The sequence below is a fragment of the Kryptolebias marmoratus genome, linkage group LG9 (genome assembly GCF_001649575.2).
Source record: "Kryptolebias marmoratus isolate JLee-2015 linkage group LG9, ASM164957v2, whole genome shotgun sequence".
Taxonomy (NCBI): Eukaryota; Metazoa; Chordata; class Actinopteri; order Cyprinodontiformes; family Rivulidae; genus Kryptolebias; species Kryptolebias marmoratus.
Genome location: NC_051438.1, coordinates 24,597,574 through 24,625,386, shown reverse-complemented (window position 1 = coordinate 24,625,386; position 27,813 = coordinate 24,597,574). Strand labels below are relative to the sequence as shown.

Genomic DNA, 27,813 nt, shown 5'->3' with positions numbered 1-27,813 from the left:
AAGAAAATTAAGATTTCTCAATAATTTTCGATTTTTGACAAGGAAAGAGCAACAGAGAGCATCAGATGGGAATGATTAAACTCTTGCTGACAAACTTCCAGCCAAGAAACGATATGTGATATCTGACTAGAGTTAATGTGCATCTTTAACTCAAGTGTCTGCTTCAGCGCATATTGTCTTTTTTAGTATTTTCCTCTTGTTTCAAAGTTAATGTTAGTAGCTGTATGATTGGATTTTTGCTGTTGGCTTTTTAGCTGTTTTAATGGAGAAATATTAAGGATGTCTTTAAGTTAAGTCTACTTTTCTTTGTTCATTAAAGTGTGTTTGTTTTTAATTCTATATAATATGCAACTGGGAAAAGGTATTTGACATTTCTATATGAATGATTTGACATATTACAACTAAAACCAGGGTTAATTTATGTGTTTTTTTCAATAATTATTGATCCAGATTGGCCCTTGGCTAGGTTCAAGTTTTTATTTTGGCCCATTTGTGTGACTGAGTTTGACACCCCTGGTTTAGATGATAAATAAAACATTACAAACTATAATAATTAAAAACATAAAAATCAGTTTGTAGGGAATCTCCCATTCATGGTGTAGCTGCAGTTCTTCCTGCGTTGGGTGAGCAGCCTCCCCTCAGCTGCAGTCAGCATGTTGTCATTGGCTTCAGGCCAGACTCAGGCTGTGCTGATTGGTCAACAACAACTCCAGTCACTTACAATTGGCTCGTTGTCCGCTGCACGTCTCGCCCACTTAGCTTTGGGACAAACAGTGGACACAGAGAGGAAGGTGATGCAAGGTTTGTCATGTATTTTTGCCCCGTATTAAACACTTCCTGTATGTAATCTGCGTGTGCGTGTGTGTGGGGTTTATATGAATTTACTGGCTGTGCTGACACCTTTCTTTGCACCGTGTTACAGGTCTGTTGACATAACTCTGTGCCAAGCCAAAGAAGGTGGAATAACTCTGAGTGCATGTGCAGTATGCATGTGGGTACGACTGTTTGTTCATCTCACAGGATGAATAACCACCCTGGGTTTATTTTTGTTTATCTGTGTACGGTTTGGGTAACAGAAGGGTTGTTCTTAATTCATGTATTTCCACTTATTTAAAGATGCATTTTGCCAGTAACGTTTTTCTTTTTTTTCCCTACAGCAATGTAGAAAAAGTCCTCAGTTTTAACAACCAATTAACATCTAAAATAAGCGTTTATTCATAATTATAACAGTAAGTTTAAGAGGTAATCATGCTGGAAAATTATGGATACAAATACAGTTAAGCCAAAAGTTATCTTTACACTTGTAGCCTCTGGTTTAGAGTATTTATAATATTTCATTTTAACCAAAAGTCTCCTGACTGTAACTTCATTAGGTGATCTGAATGATGGACAGGTAACCAGAAGTTTATACTGCTTTTCTAATTTAACGCCAACGATCATGAAAATTCAGATTGTTTTCAGTTTAGGTCTTTTTTTTTTTTTGCATAAAGAGTAGAATAAAAAAAAACATCAATATTACTGAATATGAATTCTACACTTTATATATTTTTCCCTCCATCTCCTTCAGTTAGTTTTCTCATCGTCTACCTTTCCTTTCTTCATGTTTTTTTAAGTAAACCTATAATTTCTCCCGTCAGCGCCTCCTGTTCCACCTTCTCTTTCCCTTCAGTCTTTTACGGCAGATCGCTCCATCCTTCATGCCTGGGGGAGCCATCTCCACCTACAGTAGATTAGATTGCTACATGCTGCAGTATCTGCTCTCTTCTCCGTAGAGGCATCCACATTGTTCTGCAGTTCACTGCCAGCATCCATAAATCCAATTTGCACTTGTGTGTGTGTGTGTGTGAGAGTGTGTGTACATGCCTGGTGGCAGCAGCATTATTTCACACCACGTGTATTTGTGCTTCAGTGTGTAGTGCAATCCAAGTGTTTTATTTGCAGCTGCTTGGACGAGAATGCATGCATTACAGGTCCTTTATACAGAGCGCTTGTATTACTGAACACTTGCAGACTTTTAATTACTTGCGTCGGTGATAGCTCAGGATCTAGGTGGCTGTCGGTGTTGATAAGGCCGGGGGTTGGGAGGCGTCAGTTGGGGCTGCTACTTGTCTCGCCTCCGCCTGGTGGATCTGCTGAGAGGGAGCAGAACCATTAGACACGCTGCAGTGAATACAGAGAGAAGGGGGGGGGGGGGTGATGGAGTGTGAATGAGACTGGAAAAAGAGAAATTGGGAGGGAAAGAAGACAGAAAGTAAGATGGTGAGATAGAAAGGCAGCAGGTAGAGCGAGGGAGGTGTCTGGGCACTGATAAATACGAGGAGTAAACAGTGTGTAAGGAGTGATAAGAGGAGGACAGCATGAAACTGCTCAACATCCATCCTCGCCCACAGCGCTGGTGAATATTAATGCTCAGAACGTTGAGTCTGAACACGAGAAAGACTCAAGTGTGAAATTAAATAATTGCAATATAAGGAGGTTAATTTTTTCTTTCATCTCTCTGTGTCGCCCCCTTGTTCACCGCTGAGCTATCACAGTAGCCTCTCAGTACACAGAGATAAAACTATCTTCTCCGTGTCTTTATTTAGAAGCATTAAATCTGTTTTCTTTGTGTCCTGGGGAGCGTTTGGCTGGAGTGTAAGAGGTAGCTGGAGTGGAGTCGCCATCTGCCTCGACAACAAGATAAATGTGTTTTCTCCTAAATTTCACACCAGGTTGTCAGTTTGAATTTGAACCAAAGCATCCAACACACTGCTCCTAATAGATACAACCGTTGTGGTTAGAAGGTATGCTCCTGGATGCTGTTTTATTCCTTCTAGGTGGGGAAGTTTGTTGTCACAGAGGTATTCACCAGTCAAGAATTTAATCAGTTTAGCCACAGAACAGGTCTTAGTTATTGAATTTAATATTGTACGATTATTACGGCAAGATATTAAATCTGCTTCAGTGCTGCTTCTTTAAACACCAAAGTAGTTTACATCTAATGAAAATTTTATTGTTTTTCCTCCTTACAAATCTCCTGATCCCTTAGCAAATTATAAAGTTGCTATTTTGATCAGAACATCGGCATGTAAGCATTTTTTTCTCAGATTTGATCTTGTTTTGTTTTCAGGGCTGAGATGAATGTAAACGGGGGTCGTGTTGTTCTAGTTGCAAAGCAAAGAAAAAGGCTTAGATCTCGTTCATTTTCAGGACTGCAGAATCAGAAGGTGACTTTTACTGAAGCTTTAGGGTACAAACAACAACAACATAACAAAAGCACTTGAACCTGTGTTGTTCTGGCAAACAGAATGTAAAGGTTGTAATCAAACAGGTGATGTTGGATGAATTAAGGTCGGACAAATTAAATGATGAATTATTAATAACTAAACTGCACCCATATATGCTCATATGGTAACGTGGGGTTCAGAAATGGTTTATTCTTATAGCTGTGCCTCCATGTTGTTAGGCAGCTCCAGAACATGCCAAATATGATTTTATAACGATCCTTACACGACATTTACCATCACTAAGTTTTGTCTCCATCAGTCTTCTGGCTCAGGGTCCTCAGAAGTGTTTTAAGAGATGCTGACAAACTTCGTCTCACAGGGTTAAGCCTATCTCAACAACTCTTTATCAGTGTCGAAGAATAACTGCAGCTATTACATTTTTGGCCCAGCAGCAAAACAAACAAACAAACAAAAAAAAACAATGCTCTATTTGTTTAGAGTTTTTTGATTAATCAAACTGTCCTTGAATGCCACTTGGTCCAAAAGCAAAAAAGGTGTTGTAGTTGAAGACATTTGATGAAAACAAAGAAGAAAACATTAAACCTCTGTTTTAACCTGTAAATGTTGACATTTACAGACTTTATTGTACAATTCAATAAAACTGCTTCGTTGCAAATCTTGATCCAAACTCCCCAATTTTCACTGCCTGGGTTCCAGACTGGGGGTTGTAGAAGAGAAGGAGATTTTATTGACAAGCAGATCATGGAAATGGAGAATAATGTGCTATAAAATAAGCAGTTTTAGGTCTATATTATGCTCAGTATGCTTCTCATACCTCACTAAAATATACATGTCGGATGGATGGAAAGGTCCTTGCAACAATGGGTTAGAGGGTAATTCTGGCATCTGTTTCATGCATTGTGAGTAAATAGACATGTCATTGCTATGACAAAACAATACTATTAGAGAAAGACAAGTAATAGTATTTCTATAAGGTGGAGCCTAATGTTGTGCAATCAGCTTTGTAAAAAATATTTAAAGACTTCTGAGCCTGAATGTTACACAGCTTCCCTTTGGTTTAAAATGTGCTCAAAACACAGTGATCCGTCAAGCTGGTCAACATTCTCAAAGCAACATTAGAAACAAAAACAACAGAGCTTCAAGCATTTATACAATCTTACTGGTTTCTTGTAAAAATGAACAAACTAATACCCTCTTTGCAGAAATTCTTCCGTATTTGCCCAAACTCACAGAACAGCCATCATATCCACACTAATACAGTTACATTTTTAAGGCTATATCAGATAAAAGCATATTTAATGTGAAGCAATGGTCGATACCCATGAATAAAAGCCCTTAAAGTATATATGAAACTAATGCACAAAAACAGGGTGACAAAACACTTCCCCAAACTGACATTGAGCTGCTAGCTGGAACTAAATCTACATTTGCACAAGAGGACACAACTGGACTGAAGGGAGAGGCCTGTGTATGGTATTAAATACGAAAAACTGAAATATAATGTGGATCTAAAAAAACTGAATCAGCTGAAAGTCACTTCTGTCACTTAGTTTGAAAAGAAAAACAGGGAGAGAAAGTTTATAGTTCGGAACAACTCGCCCACTGGTTGTCTGCGACATTTACCAGTGGCAAGAATGTGACGTAACATCGTTGCTGTTAAACTAAGTTGGCAGTTTGAGAGGGCATCTGAGGCCACTTATGTCCCTGTGATTATTAAGTATGGAGAGGAGAGCTCTACTGCAAGAACAGAGAGACCCGGGGCAGGTAAAGGCTTTAAGGGCTGATCAGACCAAAGCACAGGAGTGGAAAGTTGGTGAAACTATTGTTATTACGTACACAGGGTATGTGTCTAGTGTCAGAGCAGAAAAGTGCTTTTATTTTTTTTCTAAAACCACTGGAGTTATATTTATTACCTGCTGGTGATAGGCAACAGCAGATAATGCCTCTATCTGTGTGGGTGTGTTTAATAGTTTGTCTGTTAGCGTAATATATAAAACATACCCTCTAAAGGCATGCAGACACTTTTCACAAAAAAAATCAAAAACAAAAAACAAGAATTGTTTCAGTGAGATGTAAGGGTATCAATAAATTTGTCTGTGTTATCTGCATGGCTTTAATAAATGATAAAGTAAACAAAAATATTGTGAAAATAAATAATTTGGTATTTATTTGGGCAGATTTGTTGGTACCCTTAACAAGACTAATAATCTTTGTATCTTGTTTCAAACTAAGTGTTTGACCTTAATTACTATCTCAGGAGCCTTCCAGCTTTTCATCAGCCATTCAGTCCATTTAAAGGGAACAAACAGCCACGGGGTCGTTGGTTCAGTTCTGTGCGCCACTCTAAATGTGGAGCAGAGAAAGCAAAGGTGAGAGCTGTCTGAGGAGCTCAGGATGAAGATACAAGATCTTCATGTTGAAGGTAAAGGCTACAAGACCATCTCCAAGCAGCTTCATGTTCCTGTCACTAGAGTTGCTAATATTATTAAAAAGTAAAAGGTTCAGAGGACTGTGGCCAACCTCCCAGGACGTGGACGCAAGAGGAAATGCAACCTCAAGTGGATCAGAAGGAGAGTCCTGATGGTAGAGAAAGAGCCAAGGAAACCATCCAGAACTGTTCAAGCTGAACTCCAAGGTCAAGGTACGCCACTCTCTGATGGTGTTATCAATTACATTTTGAGTCATAATGGGTTCCATAAAAGACGCCCCAGGACGGCTTCACTACTGGCAGAAAAAAAAGGAAAAGTAGGACTGGAATTCAACTAAATGCACACTGACAAGCCCCAAAGTTTCTAAGAGGTTTCTGGAGTTGATGAGACAAAACTGAAGCTTTTTGGTCTCATTAGATAGGCTTTTTTATTATTGTGGAGTCCCAGCAAATTTATCTGTATCCGTACTTTAGGGATCAATCCAATTCAAGATGGCCACCACAGCTAATCAACATTAGCTAACATCAGTTTCACAGCTCAAACTTGATGTGGTAGTAGCTGAGAGTCAGAAAACACATGTGTTCATGTTTGTTTGTTTCTGGTACCCTCCTGCTGCAGGACTTTATTCTAAGTGTTGAAAGTGGGATACAAATATAGCACATTTTTCTCTGCAGAAATAGTGTCCCGTTCAAAGAAATATATATATTTCAAATAATATGCAGAATTCTTAAAATATTAATTTCCGGAGTCAGTAATTATATGATTTATTTAAACTTTTAAATGTTGTCAAACAAAGTCCCAAGTCATTGTGACTAAAATAGGAATCATATAAACTGAAATGAGAACAAATTGGGCAAATAATGCTGTCAGCCATTATTTAGTTAAAGCAGAAATCAAATTTATTGTTGCTACTCGCTCTGTTGTGATTAAAAAATAACTTTTCTGATCTTTATAACAACTTTCCTGATATCACAGGAACCAGTTTTTCATCTTTTACAGCTTTGCAATTGCATAACTCTACTTTTTTTCCTCCCTATCGTCTTTCAGGAAACAAAAGATGAATTTTGGCCAACGTTAGCTCCTCCCCATTCCTGCTCTCTTTCACACACTCTGAAACACACACACAATCTGAACCATCTTCCCCCACCATCTCTCTTATTTTCTCTTGCCCTCTCATTCCCATAAATGCAGCCGCTCTTGCAATCTTTGCGTCCACTTGTTTATCGGCTTCCTTTTTGTGCGCGTGTGTGTGCGTGCGTGTGTGTGTGACTGAAACGGTGAGAAACGGAAAGATTTTCTGTAATAGAAAGTGAGAGAAGGAAGGGGAGGGAGGAAGCTCGAGAGGCAGAGAGCGAGGAGCGAGGGAGGGGTAAGGCAGATAGAGAGCAGGCGAGCGAAGGGGACGGAAGGGAGGGGAGTGAGAGAAAAAAGGGGGAGCACATGTGTATGCTTGTCACTAAGGGGCTGGGAGAAGGACTAAGGGAAGCGAGGTAGCTGGCCACAGCCGCCATATGCTGACTGGATTCCCGTTCATGTCTGCTGAGTGAAGACTGTAGGTTTCTGTTGTGTGCTGGCTGGGGAACACACCATGGGAAGTTCACATCTCCTCAACAAAGGCATGCCTCTAGGTAAACAGCTAGCTTTTATGTGCGCGCGTTCGTGTGCGAGTGTGTGCACCAATATTTGTGAACTCAGTGTACATTATTTTACCTTCATTCTCCCCTCCCCCTTCCTCCCTTTTTCTGTCTCCTCCTCCTCTTATTTCTTTCTCACACTATTATCTTTTTTTTTTTATCGCTCAGCCTCTCGTCACACAAAAATGGTTGGCATTCTCTCTATAGCTCTGAGTGTGTGTGCGCGTTTGGGTGTGTGTGTGTGTGAAGGGAAAATCTCTGCTATTGAAGGCTTCTTGAGCACCTCGATTTGTGTCGACAGGAATAGGTCTCTCTCTCCTTCGAGGGCTAGCAAGGACATGACACATATTTCCCTTTTATTGTGTTTCTTTTATTGAGAGTGGTTTCCTGAAGTGTACACACACACACACACACACACACACACACACACACACACACATTTTATCTACATGCACACATAAAGGGAACTCAACTGACACACACATTCAGGTATAAATGCACACACTCAGCGCTGTATTTACACACATGTGATAAACGCACCTTGTGATAGTGGCTGGAAAAGACTATTCTGGAAAATGGGATCAAGGTAGGGCTGCTCGGAAAAAGAAAGCAGTGGAGGTGGGAGTCGGGTGTGAAGGGGGACGAGGAGGGTGCGAGGAAGAATGATTATCCACCCAAAAGCTGAATTGTTTAATCTGTGGTAATGTAATTCTGAGTTTGATAGGTCATTTCTCCCAAATGAAAGCAGATATTTTGAATGTGTGATGTAATCACCAAGCTGCGGGCTCTGTCTCTTGATGACATCAAAGATGGAGTTGCACCTCTGATCTTTTATTACCCCCATCCTCTTTCGCCTTAGGGATAAAAAAAAAAAAAAAGAAACCTTCCCCATATACACCCCAATCACTTGAAAGTACAAGGTCACTGTGAATTATAGTGGAGGAAGATTTACTGTTTGGAGATATTTGGATCTAATTCTCTGCAGGTCAGTGAGCGTAACACTGATCATGTAATTTGTTTCTGCATGAAGACTGCTGACCTGTTAAGAAATGTAATAAAATCCCCCTGCTGTACCTGGTGGCAGGTTGATTCATGTTTTGAAAGGCAGGGCTCCTCTGATCTTTGCTGTGGGTCAGGTTTGATCTGACAGTGAAGGTCTGTAAACAGGTAGCAGTCACCTTCTCAGCTCGCAAACTCAAAATACTAACAATGCACTTTTATTGCTTATTTAAAGAGCATTTTGTTTGGCTTCTTATCACCCAACGAGCATTATGATTGTGCCTAACTGCTCCAGGATGTCTCCCGTCTTAAGACTTTAGTATGTTACAGGACAGGATGAGGAGAGCTGCTGCAGTCCAGCCAGTGAACAGGAACCCTGAGAGATTAAGCATCATTACACCAGTCTGACTCCCTGACTGGTAAATAGACGCTGCAGCACAATTGAACCCACTTAAAAAACATATGCATCCTGGATTTTTATACCGCAGTCTAGGAGCATATAATTTACAGCCCTGAGCTTTATAAAGCGCTCAGCAAAGAGAGACTATGGCAGCAACAATCACAAGAAGCTTGGTCTATTATGAAAAGTGCAGAAAAAGGCCTCAGCTATAAACACAAGCAACAAAGAGCCTATTGGATATAACATTCTGTGTCCCATTTACAGCATACAGAAAAATAAAGTTCAAGGTATTTGGAAATGATATTTACCAGACGAGATGCAGTCTAGACAAGTGGATAAACAATACCATCATCATCCCCAGAAAAATAACTGCCTATAAAGAAACGTCCAAAAGCATCAATTAGTAAGCAGGCTATAATTTCAGTTGGATGATCTGATGCAAAGCACTGATTACTTTACTACCTGCTTTGTTGTATCTGTTGGCACAGCAGTTACATCTGTGGTCCTCTCTAAAGCCTCCGCCAAGCGTGAACGCTGCGTCCTGAAGAACGAGCGGAGAGTTTGGTCCGGACTGTTTCCAAAGTTGTCCATAAACGGTGCACTTTACAGCATCTGAGGCCGAGGATGCAAGACTGGCTGCAGAAAGCTCTTTTGTTAACAGCGTGTCAAGAATGTAGGGAAAATAACTCAGATTACTGTTTTCTGCTGCTATTAAGAACTCGTGCATTTTATCATGTACGCAGTATCGTTTTGTGAGAGAAAAGCAACAAATATGAGAGCAGAAAATGGTACAAAGCAACAGGATTTACGAGTATGCAGACTTGCAGTACGTGCCCTGGCAAATTTGCCAAATTCACACTTTGTTTCACTCAGAAATCTGCATTAAATTTTACAACTATTTGGGAAACCTCTGAGGGTTGTGTTGGATGTGTGAAAATAACTTGTTTGTAATCAAAGATAACAGTTTGAGAACACAAGGATCTAAATTTAATAAATGTCCTAAAGTTATAATAATCCATTGGGATGGCATACTTACTCTGAAGTATTCAGACTCCAAATCAATTAAAACTTTAAGTGACTTTATTTTAGCATTTTAATGTTTAATCCAGCAGAAATGGTTGACAATAATACTATAATCTACTAAAAGCTAGTCTTAAAATGTAGCACAACCAGTAGTGCAAGAAATGCTGAGAAGCTAAATATCACTTTTTGAGGTGTGCAGTTACCTTTGTTGTCAAAAACTTACCGGTCCGAAGTATTTAACAGTATTTCACAATGAAAAACAGCAACACCTTTTTCCGACAGGTACTGCGTGTTCTCCAGTCACATAAAAATGTCATCCTGCAACATTTTTATGTTTAAGTGCAGGAGTGCTAACTGTCCCATTGTACAGTTGAATTGACGTATGGAGCTGTAATCTAGCTCAGTAGATCAATGAGCTGCTAGACCTCTGCAGTATTTATACTACAGAGCTAGAAATGGTGCCTTCCAGTCATTACTCGTCTAAAAACACTTCCTGTTTCTATAGATCCAGAAACGTATAAGGTCATCTACAGACGCCGAAGCTGTTTTGCCTCCGGTGTCTTTTGTAATGGGAACAAAAAGCTGATAAACCTGAAGTACTTTGTTGACACTACCTGAAAATTAAGACCTTGCATGGATTCCTGTGTGTACAGGAGTGTGGGTGTGAGAGACCTGCATAGGGATCATGTAAGCACTTGTATATATCACATATCATGGCACAGTAGTAGTTATATCAACCACCATGACGGAGTGTCCTGAGCATACACCTGTGTTCCTGTGAATGAAGGTGGGGCACAGTGTGTGTGTGTGTGTGTGTGGGAGCACCTACAGACAGGAGGACTGGTTGTTTATGGCAGATATCTGTCGTTTTTCTATTTTTTATTCTGGAAACTGGGAGAATAAAAGGAGAAAAGTCTGGAGACTCGTTGAGCTCCCTGAACACTTTCCTAGATGATTTTTTTTGTGTGTGTTTTTACAAAAACCTATAATCATTATAGGATACATGTTTTATTTTGCGCTGCTAGAGAAACTGACAGGGCAGCGGAGAGAAAGAGAAAAAGGAAATGGCATGTGAGATAAAGAAAGCCTAGGGACACCAAACTGAAATGAGAGATGGAAATCTAAAAACGAGGGAACAATAGACTAGAGAAATGGTAATATCAACACCAAGGGGATGAAAGACAAAGATATGGGGGCTTTCAAACCACGCTGTGTCATAACACGCCACAAGAGCCACAGAGGCTATAAATCAGACTTGTAGTGGCTTGATGCTCGGTTCCTACAGTTGTAGGCTGATCGCAGGTGACAGCTTTGCTTTTCTTCCTTGAATAGTGGAAAAAAAAAATCCTACAATGCAGCTGAAATCATCTGTCAACTGCTAGGGTTCAATTTCTGCTCCTCAAACAATAATAAAAAACAACTTTTAACGCTAACTTTGTATTTAAGTGTTAACATGTTGTTGTTTAGTTCACAGCAGGCCACTTGTTTGGCTTTATAGTCAAGAGTTTCGACGTATTTGAGTTCAAACTATGGAAATAATCATGAACAGGAGCCACATGCTACATGTTTCAGACAAACTTTACTCCTGACTTATCTGTACTGTTGCATCACCAATCACTTCTGATGAATGAATTAATTTTGCTCACGTGACTGATGATAAAAACTGTTTTTTTAAAGTGCTATATCTGTTGAAGCTTTGATATTTTATACTGAAAATATCTTCAGTCCAAGCAGATCCTACTTTCTCTATGCCTCACAACTTCTTAATTTTTTACATTTTGAGGGGTTGAAGCAAAGTGATCAGCAAAACGTTGATTATCTTCAGATTTAGGTTGTTTGTCTGCAATCTCTAATATTTCCATGCAACGTAAAAAATCAGGCTCAAACACTGGAGCTGAGTGTGTGGTGACATAATTTCGCTGTGGTCAAAATGAAGGCCACACAGTTTGTTTTCAGTAGTAGACTTCTCGTTTGACAACTATAAAAGTGGCTGTTCTTTGTCATGTTTGTTGGCTTGCAGCCTGAAAATATTATCTCTTTCCTTGGGGACAAAGGCCCAGATGTTTTTGTGTGAGCTCCTCATTTACAGCTGGATCCAGGCAGACTGAAAGGCTCTGACCGGTTCTCATGCTGCAGCCCCAAAAACTTATTCCAACTCTTAAATGTCAGTCAGAGACATTGCTACAGCTCTGGTTGAAGGTTTTGTGCAGGTGGTGCAGTGTGCTGTATGTTACAAAGTCTTAGCAATCAAATCATCTCCTCTAATTTGCTGAAATGCCTCCAGTTGTATGAAATTCATAGCACCGACTCTAATAGAAACTAAATCTGCAGAGGCTCGAGAGCAGAGCTGAGGCTGCAGACACAGTCGGCTGTCAAGAGGCCTGTTTGCGCTCTGAAAGCTCCCAGCAGTCACCCCACCTCCAGGCTGCGGGGGGGCAGAGGGAGCAGTGGATTATTCAAGTAATAAGAGACGGAAGAATGAATGGAAAAAGGTTTAAGGACTGAGAGGAAAGCCTGGCAAATATTTAATAGTGTGAAGGAGTTAACGAGTATTTAATGTGATGGGAATGCAGAGAGCTACAATTAATAAAAGAGACCAAGAAAAAATAAAAAAAAGAACATTAGATTTTGTTTAGTTCAGGAATTTAAACGGAGAGGTTCAATAATTCTTGTGCAGCGCGGTGGCTTGTCTTATTTTATAGTACGACACAGCAGTCAGTCGTGCTGGTCCTCCCAAGGTCACGCACGGGGCTGGAATGAGAGTTATTTCCTCCCCGAGTCTGACCGAGTACGAACCAGAGCAATGTCTGGAATCTGCGTTCCTTTCCAGAAACACAACCTCACTGCACATCTGACGAGATGAGAAGAGGAGGTGAAAATCGTGTCTGTTTAATTAGAACACACCAGTTTTGAGTCACACTGTGCCCGCAAGTGTTTCAACGCAAATTAAATCTCATAAACGATTGGTTGCCTGTTACAGAAGAAATGGTCTGAACAGTGCAGCGCTCACTGTGCAGCCATATTGGAGCCTCTGAGTAATTTCTGAGCTGTGCACCGTGGATTCTGTATGGATGTGTAAGAGCAGCTGCCTCCAGGCAAATCCTATTAGGTAAAGCTAATGTTTTACCAGGCAACAAAAGGCAGTGTGAAGGGGATTTAAAGTTTTATTGTACGGGTCTTACACCACGGCAGGGTTGCTCATCAGATCAAGTTTCATGCCGTAATCTGACAACTCTGATTAGGAAACAATAACTGACGGATGGACTTCGAGAAGTTGGAGCTGATTTAGCATCAGCACAACTTCTGAGTGCTGCAGAAACACGATCGATTACTCTTCTGTTCCTGTTTATCAAGGAAAACAAATCAAAAGGCTTTTTTTCCTCATAATACAAGACTCAAATAAAGGTAGCGGTCAGATTTTCAATAAGCTGTAAGTAAAATTTAAAGAGAAATTTTGGTTTTTAGATCATTTAAAAAGCCACAGAAATATCAGTAATTCTGTTTTTGCTGATAAATGCAGGAAATATGGCATGTCACACTGAAAATATTATAGATATGTTGTAAATAAAACAGGGGAAATACAATTTTAGTTTTTAGTTATCATGTTAAACAGAGTTCACATAAACCCTTCTGTTTCCTCCATAAAGATCTTTTTTTTAAACTAAAATTCATATAATCACTGCATGTATTGTTTCAGCAGCTATGATAAAGAAAAACAACAACAAAACTGAATCACTAAAGTTTCAAGTCATCAAATTTTTCTCAGAGCACATAACACAAAATTAAAGATATTTTTTCTCTCCTGTGTATATAGGATTAATTGATTCATTGACTGATTTTCTTGACTTGTTTTTCAGCAAACACTTTAAAATAACATGAAATGACAAATTACTGGCTAAATTTTGGTAATGTTTTCAGATAGACAACAGTTCTTAAAAGCTGAATAAACTTTAATAATTCAAGTTTTAATGCTAAATGTCTGGCTCTAAATCAGTGGTGTCCTAATCCTGGTCCTGGAGGTCCACCATCCTGCAGGTTTTAGATGTTTCTCTGCTCTTCAGCAGGTCTTCAAGTTCTGCAGAAGCCCGTTAATCAATCATTCATTTGAATCAGGTTAAAGCTGAGAAACATCTAAAACATGCAGACGGTGGCCCTCCAGGACCAGGACCAGGATCTGGTCTAAATCAAAGAAAAATAACGTGTTCTTACTTTTTCTTGTCTGTCATTAAAATGCAAACGTGAGAAGAAATTACATTAGAAAGAGTTGAAGTACAGAAGAAATAAGGTCTTATAACAGAGCTCACTGGAAAACATGAAAAACGTCGAATTAAGACTTGTAAGATGCGCCGAGCCGGTCTAATTAATTTGGATCTCTTGATAATCGCTGCTCAGGGAGGAGAGTTAATCTTCTTACATTTTCAAAACTAGTTTGTAGGATTGGAGCTGCCAAATATTTGTCTCCTCGTATGTTTCTCAAACAGGCCTGGAAATCAAAATACTGTTAAAACTGCAAAATTCAGAGGATCTATTTGCTTTTAATGATTATTTTAATAATTTGACATGAGTGTTTCCAAAGTTTCAGAAACATTTCTTTTTTTTTGTTGAGTGAAGTGACATAAAAGGGGTTTTTATGGAGAAGTCAGCCTGAACATCAAAGATGAGATAAAGGCAGGACTGGGTGGTGGGCAGAGGCTGCAGCGTCAGCAGAAATACTTGAAGGAGGCTGTCAAAACTTCACACATCAAACAATCCCAGCGGCACACACAGCCTCGTTCACACACACAGCTGGAGCTTCTCGGCCCAATCTGAACGCTTGTCCTTCACATATCTTGGTTCAAAGGTGGTCAACGGGCCAGTGATCTGGACCGATTAATCCCTCAGTAAATGGAGAGAGAGAAACCAACAAGAGCGAATATTTAAAGAAAACTAAATAATGCACCTCTCATCGCCCACTTTTCTTGTTAAACCTGAACAAAGACTCACTTGTGGGTCTGTCCGGCACGTATGTCTCGTTATCTTCATGTAGGGCCTAACAGCAATCTCAGGGTGATCACTAAATCTGAACTGATAATTAGAAAAAATCTGTGCTAAGGTTCTTATTAAGTTAATGACAGATTAGAGTCAGATTTCTGTTTCTTATCACCTTCATTTACATTTTTCAGACTCACAGGAACTTTTCTGCAAAATGTTTAATGCTTTTCTTTCTTTTATAATTACAAATAAAGGCTCAATTTTTAAAAAAAGACACAGATAAGTTTTAGCTGAAATTCTTATATAGCTTCACACATCAGGAGTTTCTAGTTTAAGGAAAGATTTCACCATTTTTATTATAAGCAGCCTTAAAAAGTTACTCTCAGATCATTCAAAGGATTAACATTTACACATTTAATACGTGTCGTTATACTTTTTCTTTGTTATTTAAGGCACTCTATTTTTATAATTTCCTGCCTAATACAGCTGCATAATTAATGCCTATTTTAAAGTTTTACAAATAAAAATAATACATATTTGTAATTTCTTAAAAGAAAAACAGTGAAACACAACCTTACAGTAGAATTTAGATCAGCAAATATGCTGCCAAATGTACCAAATTAAAGTGTACTTGTTACACCCGTCTTCTTCTTTCCACCCTTTTTATTCTGCTGTTTTGACTTACCCTTTTCTCTTCCCTGCGGTTAGGTATCAGACCCCCCATTATGAATGGGCCCATGCACCCACGGCCCTTGGTGGCGCTGCTGGACGGGCGGGACTGCACGGTGGAGATGCCCATCCTGAAAGATGTAGCGACGGTGGCTTTCTGCGATGCTCAGTCCACACAGGAGATCCATGAGAAGGTGATCCACAAACCCATGGAAACCTTGGTGTTTAAACAAGCTGAGGAAATATGAAGTCTTGTGTCTACAAAAAAGCTTTACTAAAACACTTAAAGCATTAATACAGCGTTTAGGAATGATGACTATTATCGTCTGTTTACAGTAAACAGAAAGAAAAAGAACCTGTAAACAGCTGAACTCATCATTGCTTTAGCTTTTTTTAATTAGTACTTTCAGGGGCAATTTCTCTTAATATGAATTTTTGTAAAAATCATTTGGTTGCATTCACATGAACATTTAAAAGTGTTATTTTTTTCTGCTTTGGAAATTGATAGCTTACATGAAGATGATTTCAAGCATCACATCCTGTCAAATAACACTAAAAAGAAATGTTGCACTTACTAAAAACTAATAATCACTGCTTTCTACTGTCCACCCAAGAGGCATCGATAAATAATAACCTGAAAAAAAGATTTATATTAAACCTGCTGTGCATCGATACATCTTTGCTCTTCAGTATGTGACATGAAATGACATTGAGGATGACATCCCAGTTTCATCGTATTACTCTTCCCTTTGACTGTATGTTCTTCTAACACTTTAAACTCATAAAAAATTCAGAATCTTTCTTTAAAAACTCTCTCCTTTTGTTGCCAACACCTGCGCACTGTTTTCACAGACATGTCAGGCACAAAATGCACCTTTTTCATGTTAAATAAAGGCGCAACTGGCAGTGATTTGCCAAATGTGTGATGCAAAGCTGGGTAAATTAAGTCTGTGTGATCTATTTAAATATTCCCCTCCTCCTAATTTTGCACTATGAAAGGAAAACTCTGATTAATATTCAACGGTGTCAGGTACAACATCACTGCATCCCACTTTTCAGGCACAAATTAAGAGCTGCACTTGGATAATAAACACTGATCGTCACAAATTTGGACCAGAACTGATTTTAAGACAAACGCAAAGCTGTAGGGAAATGCCTCCTGGTTTGAAGAGTCATGTTCAGCAAATGGAGGTTAAGTTTCATTATAGCAGTTGTGAAAACACATAAAAGGACACAAGAACAAAGATGAACCAAAACAAAGAATCCAAGAAATGCTACAAAGCGTAATGTCAGAATGTGGGTCATACTCAGATCGCTCCACAGCCAACATGGAGTAAATGGGTTTGTGTGTCTGGCAGGGTTACGTCTTGTTCTGGGCGTCTGCCAGGTGCACTCACTGTGAGCGTGCTCAGTAGGCCACGGCGTGGAAGAAACAGATGGCTCACCCGCTATCTGTTGCTCTGTCTCTGTCTCTGCGAAAAGCAGGCACCTCGCTGTGTAATTAAAAAGGCTGCATGTCATTTTCATCCTCTCACTCACATGAAATAGAGGGCTGGCAATGTTAGAAAGGGGTCACAACAATTAACTGACAACCAATCAGAGAGTGGGAGCTAAAGTGCTTCGCAGAGGGGCGTTCGTCCCGTTCTACATGGAAATCCAATCATATGGCTACGACTCAAGATCCTTCAGTGTCAATTAAAACTCTAAGAGATCATCCTGATGTCAGGTTTAATAAAGAAAAAGACCTCCTGTTGTTAGACAGTACTGCCAAATAATGACACCTTTCTGGAATTAAAAAAGTGGAAGTGAAATTCTAAAGTTGGATAACGGAGAAAACAATAAAAACTGAGGAAGTCTATAACTCTGAACCCAACAAACCTTCCTTTAAAATGTCTTTTTGTCTTTTTGTTCTGTAATAATTTCAAGTGTGCACACGTTTTATTTCTGCGTGCCTAATAGAAAACAAATATTCATTTCCTGCCTGTGCTGTGCTTCCAGGTCCTGAATGAAGCTGTGGGCGCTCTGATGTACCACACCATCACTCTGATGAGAGAAGACCTGGAGAAGTTTAAAGCTCTGCGCATCATCGTCCGCATCGGCAGCGGTTACGACAACATAGATATTAAATCTGCCGGAGAACTCGGTACAAACAAACGCACATCAACGTATTTCACACAAGAGAGGCTGAACAGTTCAGGACTTGATGTTAAACAAAGTGCAGAAATCCCAACAAAGAGAGATGATCTTTGCTGCTCTTTCTGAACTACAAGAAACATCTTATCTGTACTCCAGTCTTTTTATGTAGACAAATATCTCAAATTTGTTGGTAGCTTTCCAAATAATAAAAAAACAAAAAACACAACTGATACGACTGGCCAAAAAGCTCCAGTTTTGTCTCTAAGCTCAAACTTTAGGGCTTGTCAACATGTAATTTAGCAAATTCCAGTCTGCTTTTTTGTGTTTTTCTAATAATCGTGAAACCCTCCTGAAGCGTCTTTTATGGAACCCATTATGACTCAAAATGCAATTGATAACACCATCAGAGAGTGGCGTACCTTGACCTTGGAGTTCAGCTTGAACAGTTCTGGATGGTTTCCTCGGCTCTTTCTCTACCATCAGGACTCTCCTTCTGATCCACTTGAGGTTGCATTTCCTCTTGCGTCCACGTCCTGGGAGGTTGGCCACAGTCCTCTGAACCTTTTACTTTTTAATAATATTAGCAACTCTAGTGACAGGAACATGAAGCTGCTTGGAGATGGTCTTGTAGCCTTTACCTTCAACATGAAGATCTTGTATCTTCATCCTGAGCTCCTCAGACAGCTCTCACCTTTGCTTTCTCTGCTCCACATTTAGAGTGGCGCACAGAACTGAACCAACGACCCCGTGGCTGTTTGTTCCCTTTAAATGGACTGAATGGCTGATGAAAAGCTGGAAGGCTCCGGTGATACTAATTAAGGTCAAACACTTAGTTTGAAACATGACTTTGATGCAAAGATAGTCTCTTTATCTGTCAAACGTATCTGCGTCTGTATAAATTTATAATAAAATGCTTCTCAGTGATGTGTATAAATGTTCAAAAGGCACTGCAAGCATTGAAGCAAAGCATTTAAAAAGAAATCTACTCCGTTTTATTAAAATCATGCCATCAGAACAATTCATTGACTCTTCTCGGTAGTTGTTGGTTAAATAATCAGTATTTTTTTTTGTGGTCTGACCTCAGAACTTCCAGAGCCGAGGAGCAGAGCTGCTGAAAGCTCGGCCCCCCGGTGGTAGAGAGATGGGTGAGAGGAAGAGTGAGGTGGAGAGAAGAAGAACAGGATAGGGTGGTGATAGGAATAAGGTCAGATATGAAGGGGTGAGACGGTGGATGGCTTTAAAAGTGTACAGAAGGATCTTGAAGGTGATATGAAGTTTGACAGGAGGGGGTGATGTGGCTCAAACAGGCAGTTCTGGTGATGATACGAGCTGAGGAGGTCTGGACAAGTTGACGTTTATGGAGAGTTTTATGAGGAAGACCAAGGAGAAGGGAATTACAATAATCAATACGGGAGATAATAAGGCTGGTGTGGGGAGTGAGGGAAGGATGGAGACAGGTACCATTATTAATATGAGACTGAAATGACAGTGTATTATCGAGGATGACACCCAGAATCTTAACCTGAGGGGAAGGAGAAACAGAGGTGTTGTCGACAGGAAAGGGAAAACTGTCAGCTTTGGACAGAATAGATTTTCTCCCAAATATGAGGAACTCATTTTAACACTGTTCAGTTTGAGAAGGTTTGAATAAAACTGAGATTATCAAAATGACAAAAAAAAAAAAGAAGCTAATTCTTATCTGCTCTGCGATCCAACAGGCATAGCTGTTTGTAATATGCCAGCGGCTTCAGTGGAGGAGACAGCGGACTCTACACTCTGTCATATCCTCACGTTGTACCGACGCACCACCTGGCTGCACCAGGTTTGTAGCTTTGTGTGGCTGATGCAAGAGATAGGTTCAAACTAGACCCTAATTCTGAATGCATTGGTTCTAGGTGTGTATTCGGCCAACAGAACTTCTGCTTAGAAAATAAAATAAGTAATCACAGTCACCTGACACATCAGCAAAATTAAAACGATTCATTTTCTTTAGAATGTGGCTGTGTTTGAAAGACGTTGATGTAAAGTGTAGAAGGTACAGTAAAATGATTTGTTCCTCAAATCATTGCATAGACTTCTTTGTTATAAAAAAATAATAATCACAATATCTAAAAGAATTTAGCGTCATGGTGCGCAGTCGTGACACGGGTTTTAGCTGGATCAACTCAAGCAGTTATGCCTTTTGTTATCTGGTTCGTATTTGGAAGAGATAATTAATTGTCATTTCCATCAGGCTCTGCGGGAGGGAACCAGAGTTCAGAGTGTGGAGCAGATTCGAGAGGTGGCATCAGGAGCGGCAAGGATCAGAGGAGAAACTCTGGGACTCATAGGGCTTGGTGAGCAACAAGAATACTGTCTGTTTCTGTTAACGAGACAACACTAGCTGCATGTGTAGTTGTGTTTTGAGCTGAACGTCATCATGCTTTTAACACAAAATTATTATTACTTTTAATTACAAAGTGACTTAATTAACTGGTGAGAATTTTGGACTGTGGATCAGATTTCTGCAGGGGAAACTTAATACTCCCCCCACCCCCTGTTTTTATTTTTAAAAGTTTTGCCCTTAGCCCGGCTAAATTGGTTTCCCAAGAAGTTACGGCCAATAAAACGTAAGCGGATTAAACAGAAGCAGAATGCAAGTCTCTTCTCTGTACAGTCTGAGAGGCTTTTCCAGCAAAGATGGGTAAATGTGCGTTACCAGAGAATTATGTAATTTGTGAAAGTCAGCAGTCAAAGAGAAAATGTTTGTACAGTAGAGTGAAACCAAATATTCTTCACATGATATAAGTTTTATTTATATGTGATCTAAATGTTCCTGCTGTGTGGTTAAATGGTTGTGTATTTATATGTTTTTAGGTCGGGTGGGCCAGGCTGTAGCCCTCCGAGCCAAGGCGTTTGGCTTCAGTGTGATTTTTTATGACCCTTATTTGGCTGATGGTGTAGAGAGATCCCTGGGCCTACAAAGGGTCACCACACTACAGGTAAGCCCACACAGCCTGTATGGAAGGGGCTACATCTGACACATTACAACTTTTTATTTTTTTTCCATTCTTAAAACTGTCAGCTTTTCTGTGCTTCTAAACCACTCAAGGGAAACGTTTTCTGATTATTCCTGCCGGCTCAGCAAACTTACACCTTATAGTGCAGAAGTTTGAGAATAATTGGTAGCTAGTCAGTCTCCAAAGCTTAAATTCTTCATAAAATAATTAGGTCGCTCAAAATAGTGGCACAACACAATATTGGTGATGTATGGGTAAGCTGGGAGTAATATTATCTGATAGGTTTAAATCAGGACCAGGAAACTCCTAACCTACTGTCAGTGAATAGAAACACTATCTGAGTAGGTGTTGGGAAAAACAAAACATAACAAAACCCATAAATCCAGTAACTTCCTGCTGATTTTACTATCCACCGGGACATTTATGGTAAATTTGTTGGTATGTTGCTGCCTCAGTTTGTGATAAAGATGGGTTCTTTATGCAAATATTAACAGAAATGGTAAAAACAAACATTTAGTTGTCTGTGATAGAAATTAATATTTTAATTTTATCTCAGCATTTGATCCCACTAACCTGTATATTGGTGGACGTTAACAAAGGAACAGATTTGTAAAAAGGCTTTGGAGCTGCTGCAGCCTCAACACTGCAGCAAAAACAAATCAGTGATGTAAATTCAAACATGTTAAGAAGTGATGAGAAATGAAGATTATGGCAGCAGCAGCAGACAGGAGTAAGGCAAGGCTGGGGTTTATTGACTCCGTCTCTCTGCCTCCTCAGGACCTGCTCTTCCACTCTGATTGTGTCTCCCTGCACTGCAGCCTCAATGAACACAACCACCACCTGATCAATGACTTCACCATCAAACAGGTACTCTGACAAGGCTCACCTCTGTGGATCCACGGAGCCACTTATCTCCACGTTATCCTTCAGAGCAATGAATAATTAAAAGGAGCAGCTACTCACTGCTTATGGTGCTGTACAACGAAATAAAACCTTCTTTAACTCAGAAGGATTGTAAATCTTAAACATCTGACTGTACTGATGGAAGGAAAGTTAAGATTATATTATTTTAAGGGATTATTATATGGAATATTTATTCTTATGCTTACATTCCACTAGGATTTCTGTATTAAATGCTAAATTGTTTGTTTTTATTAGTCTAAACCTTAACTGTGAGTAGTTTGTTTCATTCAATATCTTCAATACCTGAAATGTAAACAGCGTTAACTTTATGTCGTGTCTGTGGACGTGTGTTAAAGATGCGTCAGGGGGCGTTCTTGGTGAACACGGCCAGGGGGGGTCTGGTGGACGAAAAGGCCCTGGCTCAGGCATTGAAGGAGGGGAGGATACGCGGGGCCGCTCTGGATGTCCACGAGACAGAACCATTCAGGTAAACACGGTCGCTGTTTCTAAACATAGACTCCTGCTGTTCAGATCATGAGTCACCCGACCACTACACGTCTTAAACACACTTGTTGCCTGGCAGAAGCAGCTGTCCCCATGCAGTCTTCAGTTTAGAAAAAAAAAACTATCCTCTATGAGATAATGTCTTTAACTTCCAATTATGTAACAATCTGCTCCAACATAACCAAATCATTTATATTTTCTACATCTAATTTGATAGAGGAATTAACTAATTTCCACATGATTGCATCCTGTTTTTAGGCTGCATTTTACACTGTATTCAAACTAAATGAGGGTGTTAGTAGTCCTCTACAAGCCACAAACACAGAGAAGTTTCCTGAGCACATTAATTAGTCATATGATGTATTAAATGCCTATTATTTGTTTTTAAGTCACTCAATCAGACTGTTAAGTCATCATTTCAACTGTGATGAATTTCTGCCTTGGTTATAAAGAATATTTTCACAATTTAGTTGTTTCTTTTAGTGTTATGACTATTGTTTCTAAGGTTTTACAGTCAAATAATTAAAATTATTCACAGCAGCTCAAACTGACGGTCTTCTTTGTACTGATGCCAGTTTCAGTCAGGGTCCACTGAAGGATGCTCCCAACCTGATCTCCACACCTCACGCTGCCTGGTACAGCGAGCAGGCGTCGCTGGAGATGAGGGAAGAGGCAGCGAGGGAGATCCGAAGGGCTGTGACGGGTCAGCCAACACACACACACACACACACAGGCTGACTGAAAACACAGAAAGATATAAACATCTGCCAAAAAACTGAGATATTTTTAGGTGTTCTGCTGGCAGTGAAACATACACAACTAGAAGCCTTTCACCTGTTGTTGAGTTTCACTCGTGGCTTTGCTTTTTCAACAAAAGCATCTTTATTCTTGCCAAACTTTTGCTTTTCTACAAAAAATGGGTCTGTAATCAAATCAAACAAAATCCACCTGCGTTAAAATGTAGTTCTTAATCACTGACTGGTTCTCCACAGTATCATAATTAGTTCCTTCATTTATTAGTTTCTCTACTTTGATTTTTGTCTGTTTTTGTTGCTGTTTCGCTGCACTTCTCTGTTTTTAGGCCGTATCCCTGACAGTCTAAAGAACTGCGTGAATAAAGAGTTCCTCACCCCAAACAACCACTGGGCAGGAGTCGACCCAGCTGCAGTCCACCCTGAGCTGAACGGCGCTTATCGGTAACGACCGTCACTGGAATGAGTGACCTGAGTGGAGTTCTGATTGGTTTATCATTACTATTATTATTCTAATCAACAAACCTTTACTGATCATCTTGGTAGAAATGTCAGGGCTATAGAGCTACAAAGATGAATTATTTGTTTCTTTGTGTGAGCATGTAGCTGCTCTGTTGGATTCACAAACAAACAGAATCAGACAGGATACATTAGATGATCAGTACATGTAGGTGGTGTCTGCATAGCATCAGGAATTCAGCTGAAGATTGACCAAAAAAGACAAACACAAACACAAAAAAACTTTCTGAGGAATGCTTTAGGCAGTGATTTTACACAGAAACCAACAACAGTGCAGTCCACTCAAGAAGCTGCTCGCTTCAATTTAGTTTTTTACAAAAAAACAGTTTACCCACCAAGAGCCTTCCATCCATGGAGTCTGTCAGTTTCTTTATGTGTTCAGTATCAATTTCTGCTGAGGTGTCTTGTCTTCCTTCACAGTAAATCTCACATTAGAGACGAGCCCACGAGTTGTCAGAGGATTTAAGTCAGGTGAGGAAGGGGACGAGGTCATTACTCTGTTGCCTCAGAGACCTTTGCTAGTTAACCAAACAGTGTAGTACTTAGATTTATACGCTCCACTAAAACACAGATGTTCTGCTCCAGACCAACACTGATTACAGAGTTTATGGAACATGTTCTTCCACTAAAGACAGATTTGTTGTGAGTTTTACTGAAACAACCTGGATATTTTGCAGCAGTGAATTTCAGCTCAGAGCTAAATATTTATTGACACATCTTCAAGTTAACAATCTGAGCTAAAGGTTTTAGAATTACCTGCCAGAGTTTCTGCCAACTAGTATCTTATTAGCCTTTAAATCGAGTTAACAAAAGTGCAACCATGGCAGTTCATCAGTAGTTTACCCTTTATAATCTGAACAAACTGAGTGTTTAAGCTTAAAAGTTTTGTTTTCCTGAATACAATAATGTTGGCCCCAGCGTAGTGTTTTAAAAACTCTAGAAGTTCAATTTGCAAATGTTTAAATCTCCCTATCCTTTACAGCAGCCCGTACCATAATTATATCTGTTCATATGACATTTAAAAAAAGTATCAAGCATTTCTTGGCCTAATCAAGACATTTTAGCTTGAAATTCATATTCAGTAGTAGTTGTATCTTACCCTTTTTACTTTGGCCATATCTCAGAGTGATGACGCCTCGTTGTTCTCGATGCTTACAGTAGGACAGGCTTTAGTTCTGGGATATGATGGAGATCTAGATCTGCTCCAGTGTGCAAAGCCGAGCTCCCTCTTATATCAGTTTTCCTTTTTTCCTCACCTCTCCAGGTACCCCCCAGGAGTGGTGAGCTTGCCAGCCGGCGGTCTCCCCCCGCCGGTTGAAGGCATTGTGCCGAGCGCCGTGCCGATCGCACACACCCTCCCGCCTGCCGTCACACACCCGCCTCATGCACCATCTCCAGGACAGAACACAGTGAAACCACCAGAGGGCGACAGAGAGCAGCACCCCAGCGATCAACTGTAGCCTCTTTGCACACAAACACACACCTGCCCGCGTCGTCCAGCAGCTGGAGGTCGACACGGCAACGATAAGTTCCCAAATGACAAATTGTTATCAAACAGGTTCAGATTGAACTCTCTAACAGACACGTCACACTCCAAAGAGGAAGAAGGGGGGGAATAAAAGTGACTTAAGAGGATTAGATAACTGTTAGATGTAATCAAAGAACAAGACAGTTGTCCTCTACCCCAACCAGAATATGATTTGCTGATCACTGGCAGATCTTCACATCCTCAACCAGAAATAAAATATATAAATATAGCCTATATCTGTTGATTTGGGAAGAAAAAAAAAATGAAATAAATTCATTGTCATAGACTGTAGTGTGGCCAAAGTTAGAGGGGGTGGGTTTCATGTTTTTCTCTCCTTTGTCGATGTCCTTTCTTTAGTTCGATGTGCAAGCAAAGTAATAGGTTATGAAATGAATGTAACCTGTCTGTAAACTGTTTTTAGACTTACAACAAGAAGATACTGATATTTGTATTCCAGTCTTTAAAAAAAGTGATCTCTCCTTGTAGCCGAACTGGTTTGAGAATATCAACGTTTTTCTGTTTTCTGTGACCCCAAATTAGCAAAGCCCCCCAAAAAAGAGGCAGCTTTTTGCACACCACCTCAGGAAATTAAGTTTCCGCATTCTTTTTTCTTTTACATTTTCGTTTTATAAATTCTTTTGATGCCACTTAGTGCTTTTGTTTTTCTACCTGCTTGCCTTTTTGTGTCCCGCTACATTAGAAAAAAAAAAACAACTTTACCAGGAGATAACGTTGATCTAATGTTCGCTCTTGTTGGTTTTGTTTAGAGAGCACGTCATTTTGCTCTCGGGACTTGTGTAAATGTTCAACCCAAACTGGAGGTGTAGTTTGGAGGACAGGCTGTGGAGAAGTGGGAAAATGGTATGCTTGTTGGGATGTGTTGAGTTTTTGTCTTGTTTTTAATTTATAAACTGAGAAAGGTGGCATGTTGAGAGTGTAAAAGCCTACAGTTTGACAAATCACCTGTTACAAAAGATGTTTTTGTCTAATGATTTGACACTTCCTGTGTCACACACTCGATGTGCAAATGGAGCACAGACAGTTTAAAACTTTATTGTGTTTCCCCGTGACGTTAACTCAGTATTTTCTTCATGCTGCCTTTATAGCCGTAGGTATGTCCAATTACACAACAGATTTGCTAAAAGCATTTTTTCCTCCAGTTTAGGTTGTTTACTTGACTTTACAAATCCACTAAAGAAAGCTCAAAAGTTACTGAGAAATGACAGAGTTGTTTGCTTGAAGTTAGGTCTAACTACATCATATCTTAATTTTGAACGTATCTCAAATGAATTTTTAAAGACAAACAAAAAAGACAAAGCTTGTGAGTTTGATCAACTTCCTAAAAGAATAAAAATATGACATAAGTCAATGGTATTCCACATACCCAAACTATGTCTTGTATTTCAGCACAAAGAAGCAAATGTGAAGCACAGAAGCATGTCAGCTCCTTCAGACAGGTATCCCTTTAACATTTCAAGCTGGATCTTCCCTGAGTATACCATTTAACCACCTTCTGTGGCCTCTGTGTCTATGTGTACATATGGTGTTCTGCCTGCCTGTGTCAATGTGACTTGGTTGTATCTGTGTCTAAAAAGCAGCACTGGGAGAAGGGGTTTTAGTCAGTACTTTCCACGCAGCGCAATTCCACAAACTACCATCGAAAACTCACAACGAATGGTCCAAACCTAATCTGAAAACTCTATACTAAGTTTTACGTTAAATGGTGATGTTAGCATTACTGGTGAAATATTCAAACCTTTTTTTTTATATTATAACTGATTCCAGTTCTGCTGTTATTAGGCCAATACTTTCTGGATCCCCTCCTACCAGCAGCTGAGTAGTATAAAAAAAAGAAAAAAAAGAAAGCAGTTTACTGTTGCCTATCTGTTCTTCTTTATGGTGAGGTAGTAAGCGTAGCAATCAGGGATGGACATTTCTCCAGCCTCTGCTGAGCATTTTACAGCCAGCGTTGGGTTTTCTTTGTCCGAAGGTCTGAGCGGGTCCTACGAAGCAGAAGGTACTATCAGGATGAAGCACCCAAACGTCCTAAGATTATAACTCAAACTTTCCTGACCAGATGCCTGTCTTTTTGTGGAGGAGAAACTCTTTGCCAGTTCTTCCTAAAGTCAATTCTAAACATTCCTCCATCAAACCGATCGGTGCCACAAGTCAAAACAAACAGCCATGCTTTTAAAGAGTTAAGGTGCTCCTTGAAATTCCATCCCTGGTAGTAACACACAGTCCACTGTTGCCTACCTTAGTCCCTTTTATGGTAAGTAGTAGGCGTAGCAATATACAGTATACATAATCTATATTCTACAGTAAATATCATTATTTTTGGTCAAATAACGCCAACCTGAAAAAGATATGTTTGTGACTGTATGCATTTGTATGAATTATTTTAAAAGGAAATAAACTGTGGAAAGGTGGTCGTTGTGTCTTCTTCTCCAGTTTTTGTTTGTTAAAATTTTACCAACGCGATTTGAGGAATTTCTCTCTGCTGTAAAAGGAATAAATGTCTGACCAGCTCCGACTTTAGGATTTTCAGTGTCAGAATGTGTATAAACCATGACATATTTAAAAGTGGAGTTTTGAAATTGTAGAGCAAATTCACAAATTATAATTAGCTTTTTGACATGGAAACATAATTTTCCACTAAAAACAACTGAAAACAAAAAAAGAATGGAATAGAAAATATTATAAGTAAAAAGAAGGAGTTTTTACACTTGCTATTGTTCATAATTCCAACTTTTATCCTATGAATATAAAGTTACTAAATACGCTTCCACCAGATGTCACTAACACATCCGTAACACGCTGCAGACAAAGAAGTGAACACCTGAATGTGCAGCAGGCCTAATGTGTGAAAATATATCAAATAAATATCAGCAAACTTGGTAACAAAAACAAAGTTTTCAAGACCTAAATGAAAAATGACATTTATTGATTTACGGGTTATTTCAGTGAAAAAACACTCAAATAAAGTACTGAGTTACTACAGTGATCTCTCTGTTGGGACTGAGTTAGTTAATTAAAGAGAATTATAAAAAATGTGCTCTTATGAACTGAATTTCTTTTTTAAACCTGAGAAAGAGGCTTCAGTCTTTCTCCAATCCAGCT

The 27,813-nt window shown here is 39.5% G+C and overlaps 1 protein-coding gene and 1 long non-coding RNA gene across 3 annotated transcripts; one reads left to right on the top strand and one right to left on the bottom strand.

Annotated features, from left to right (window-relative positions):
• Positions 1 to 701: 701 nt before the first annotated feature.
• Positions 702 to 9,409, bottom strand: LOC119617347. The gene is made up of 4 exons (XR_005233583.1): positions 9,152 to 9,409; positions 8,998 to 9,062; positions 2,023 to 2,129; positions 702 to 759 (listed from the first exon to the last, which is right to left on the bottom strand). It is a non-coding gene; the product is annotated as an uncharacterized LOC119617347 (long non-coding RNA).
• LOC108236674 (C-terminal-binding protein 1) lies at positions 7,042 to 27,122 on the top strand. Of its 2 annotated transcripts, XM_017417520.3 has the most exons (12): positions 7,042 to 7,284; positions 15,392 to 15,546; positions 17,351 to 17,495; positions 19,207 to 19,310; positions 19,722 to 19,824; positions 20,345 to 20,469; positions 21,265 to 21,354; positions 21,747 to 21,877; positions 22,470 to 22,597; positions 22,976 to 23,090; positions 23,586 to 23,636; positions 24,430 to 24,569. In XM_017417520.3, exons 1-11 carry the CDS (start codon positions 7,245 to 7,247, stop codon positions 23,629 to 23,631), a joined length of 1,182 nt encoding a protein of 393 aa, XP_017273009.1. In that variant the 5' UTR covers positions 7,042 to 7,244; the 3' UTR covers positions 23,632 to 23,636; positions 24,430 to 24,569. The 2 variants fall into 2 exon arrangements, with proteins under 2 accessions (XP_017273009.1, XP_017273008.1); XM_017417519.3 differs by lacking the exon at positions 23,586 to 23,636 and having other exon boundaries at positions 7,043 to 7,284; positions 24,430 to 27,122.
• The last annotated feature ends 691 nt before the right edge of the window (positions 27,123 to 27,813 follow it).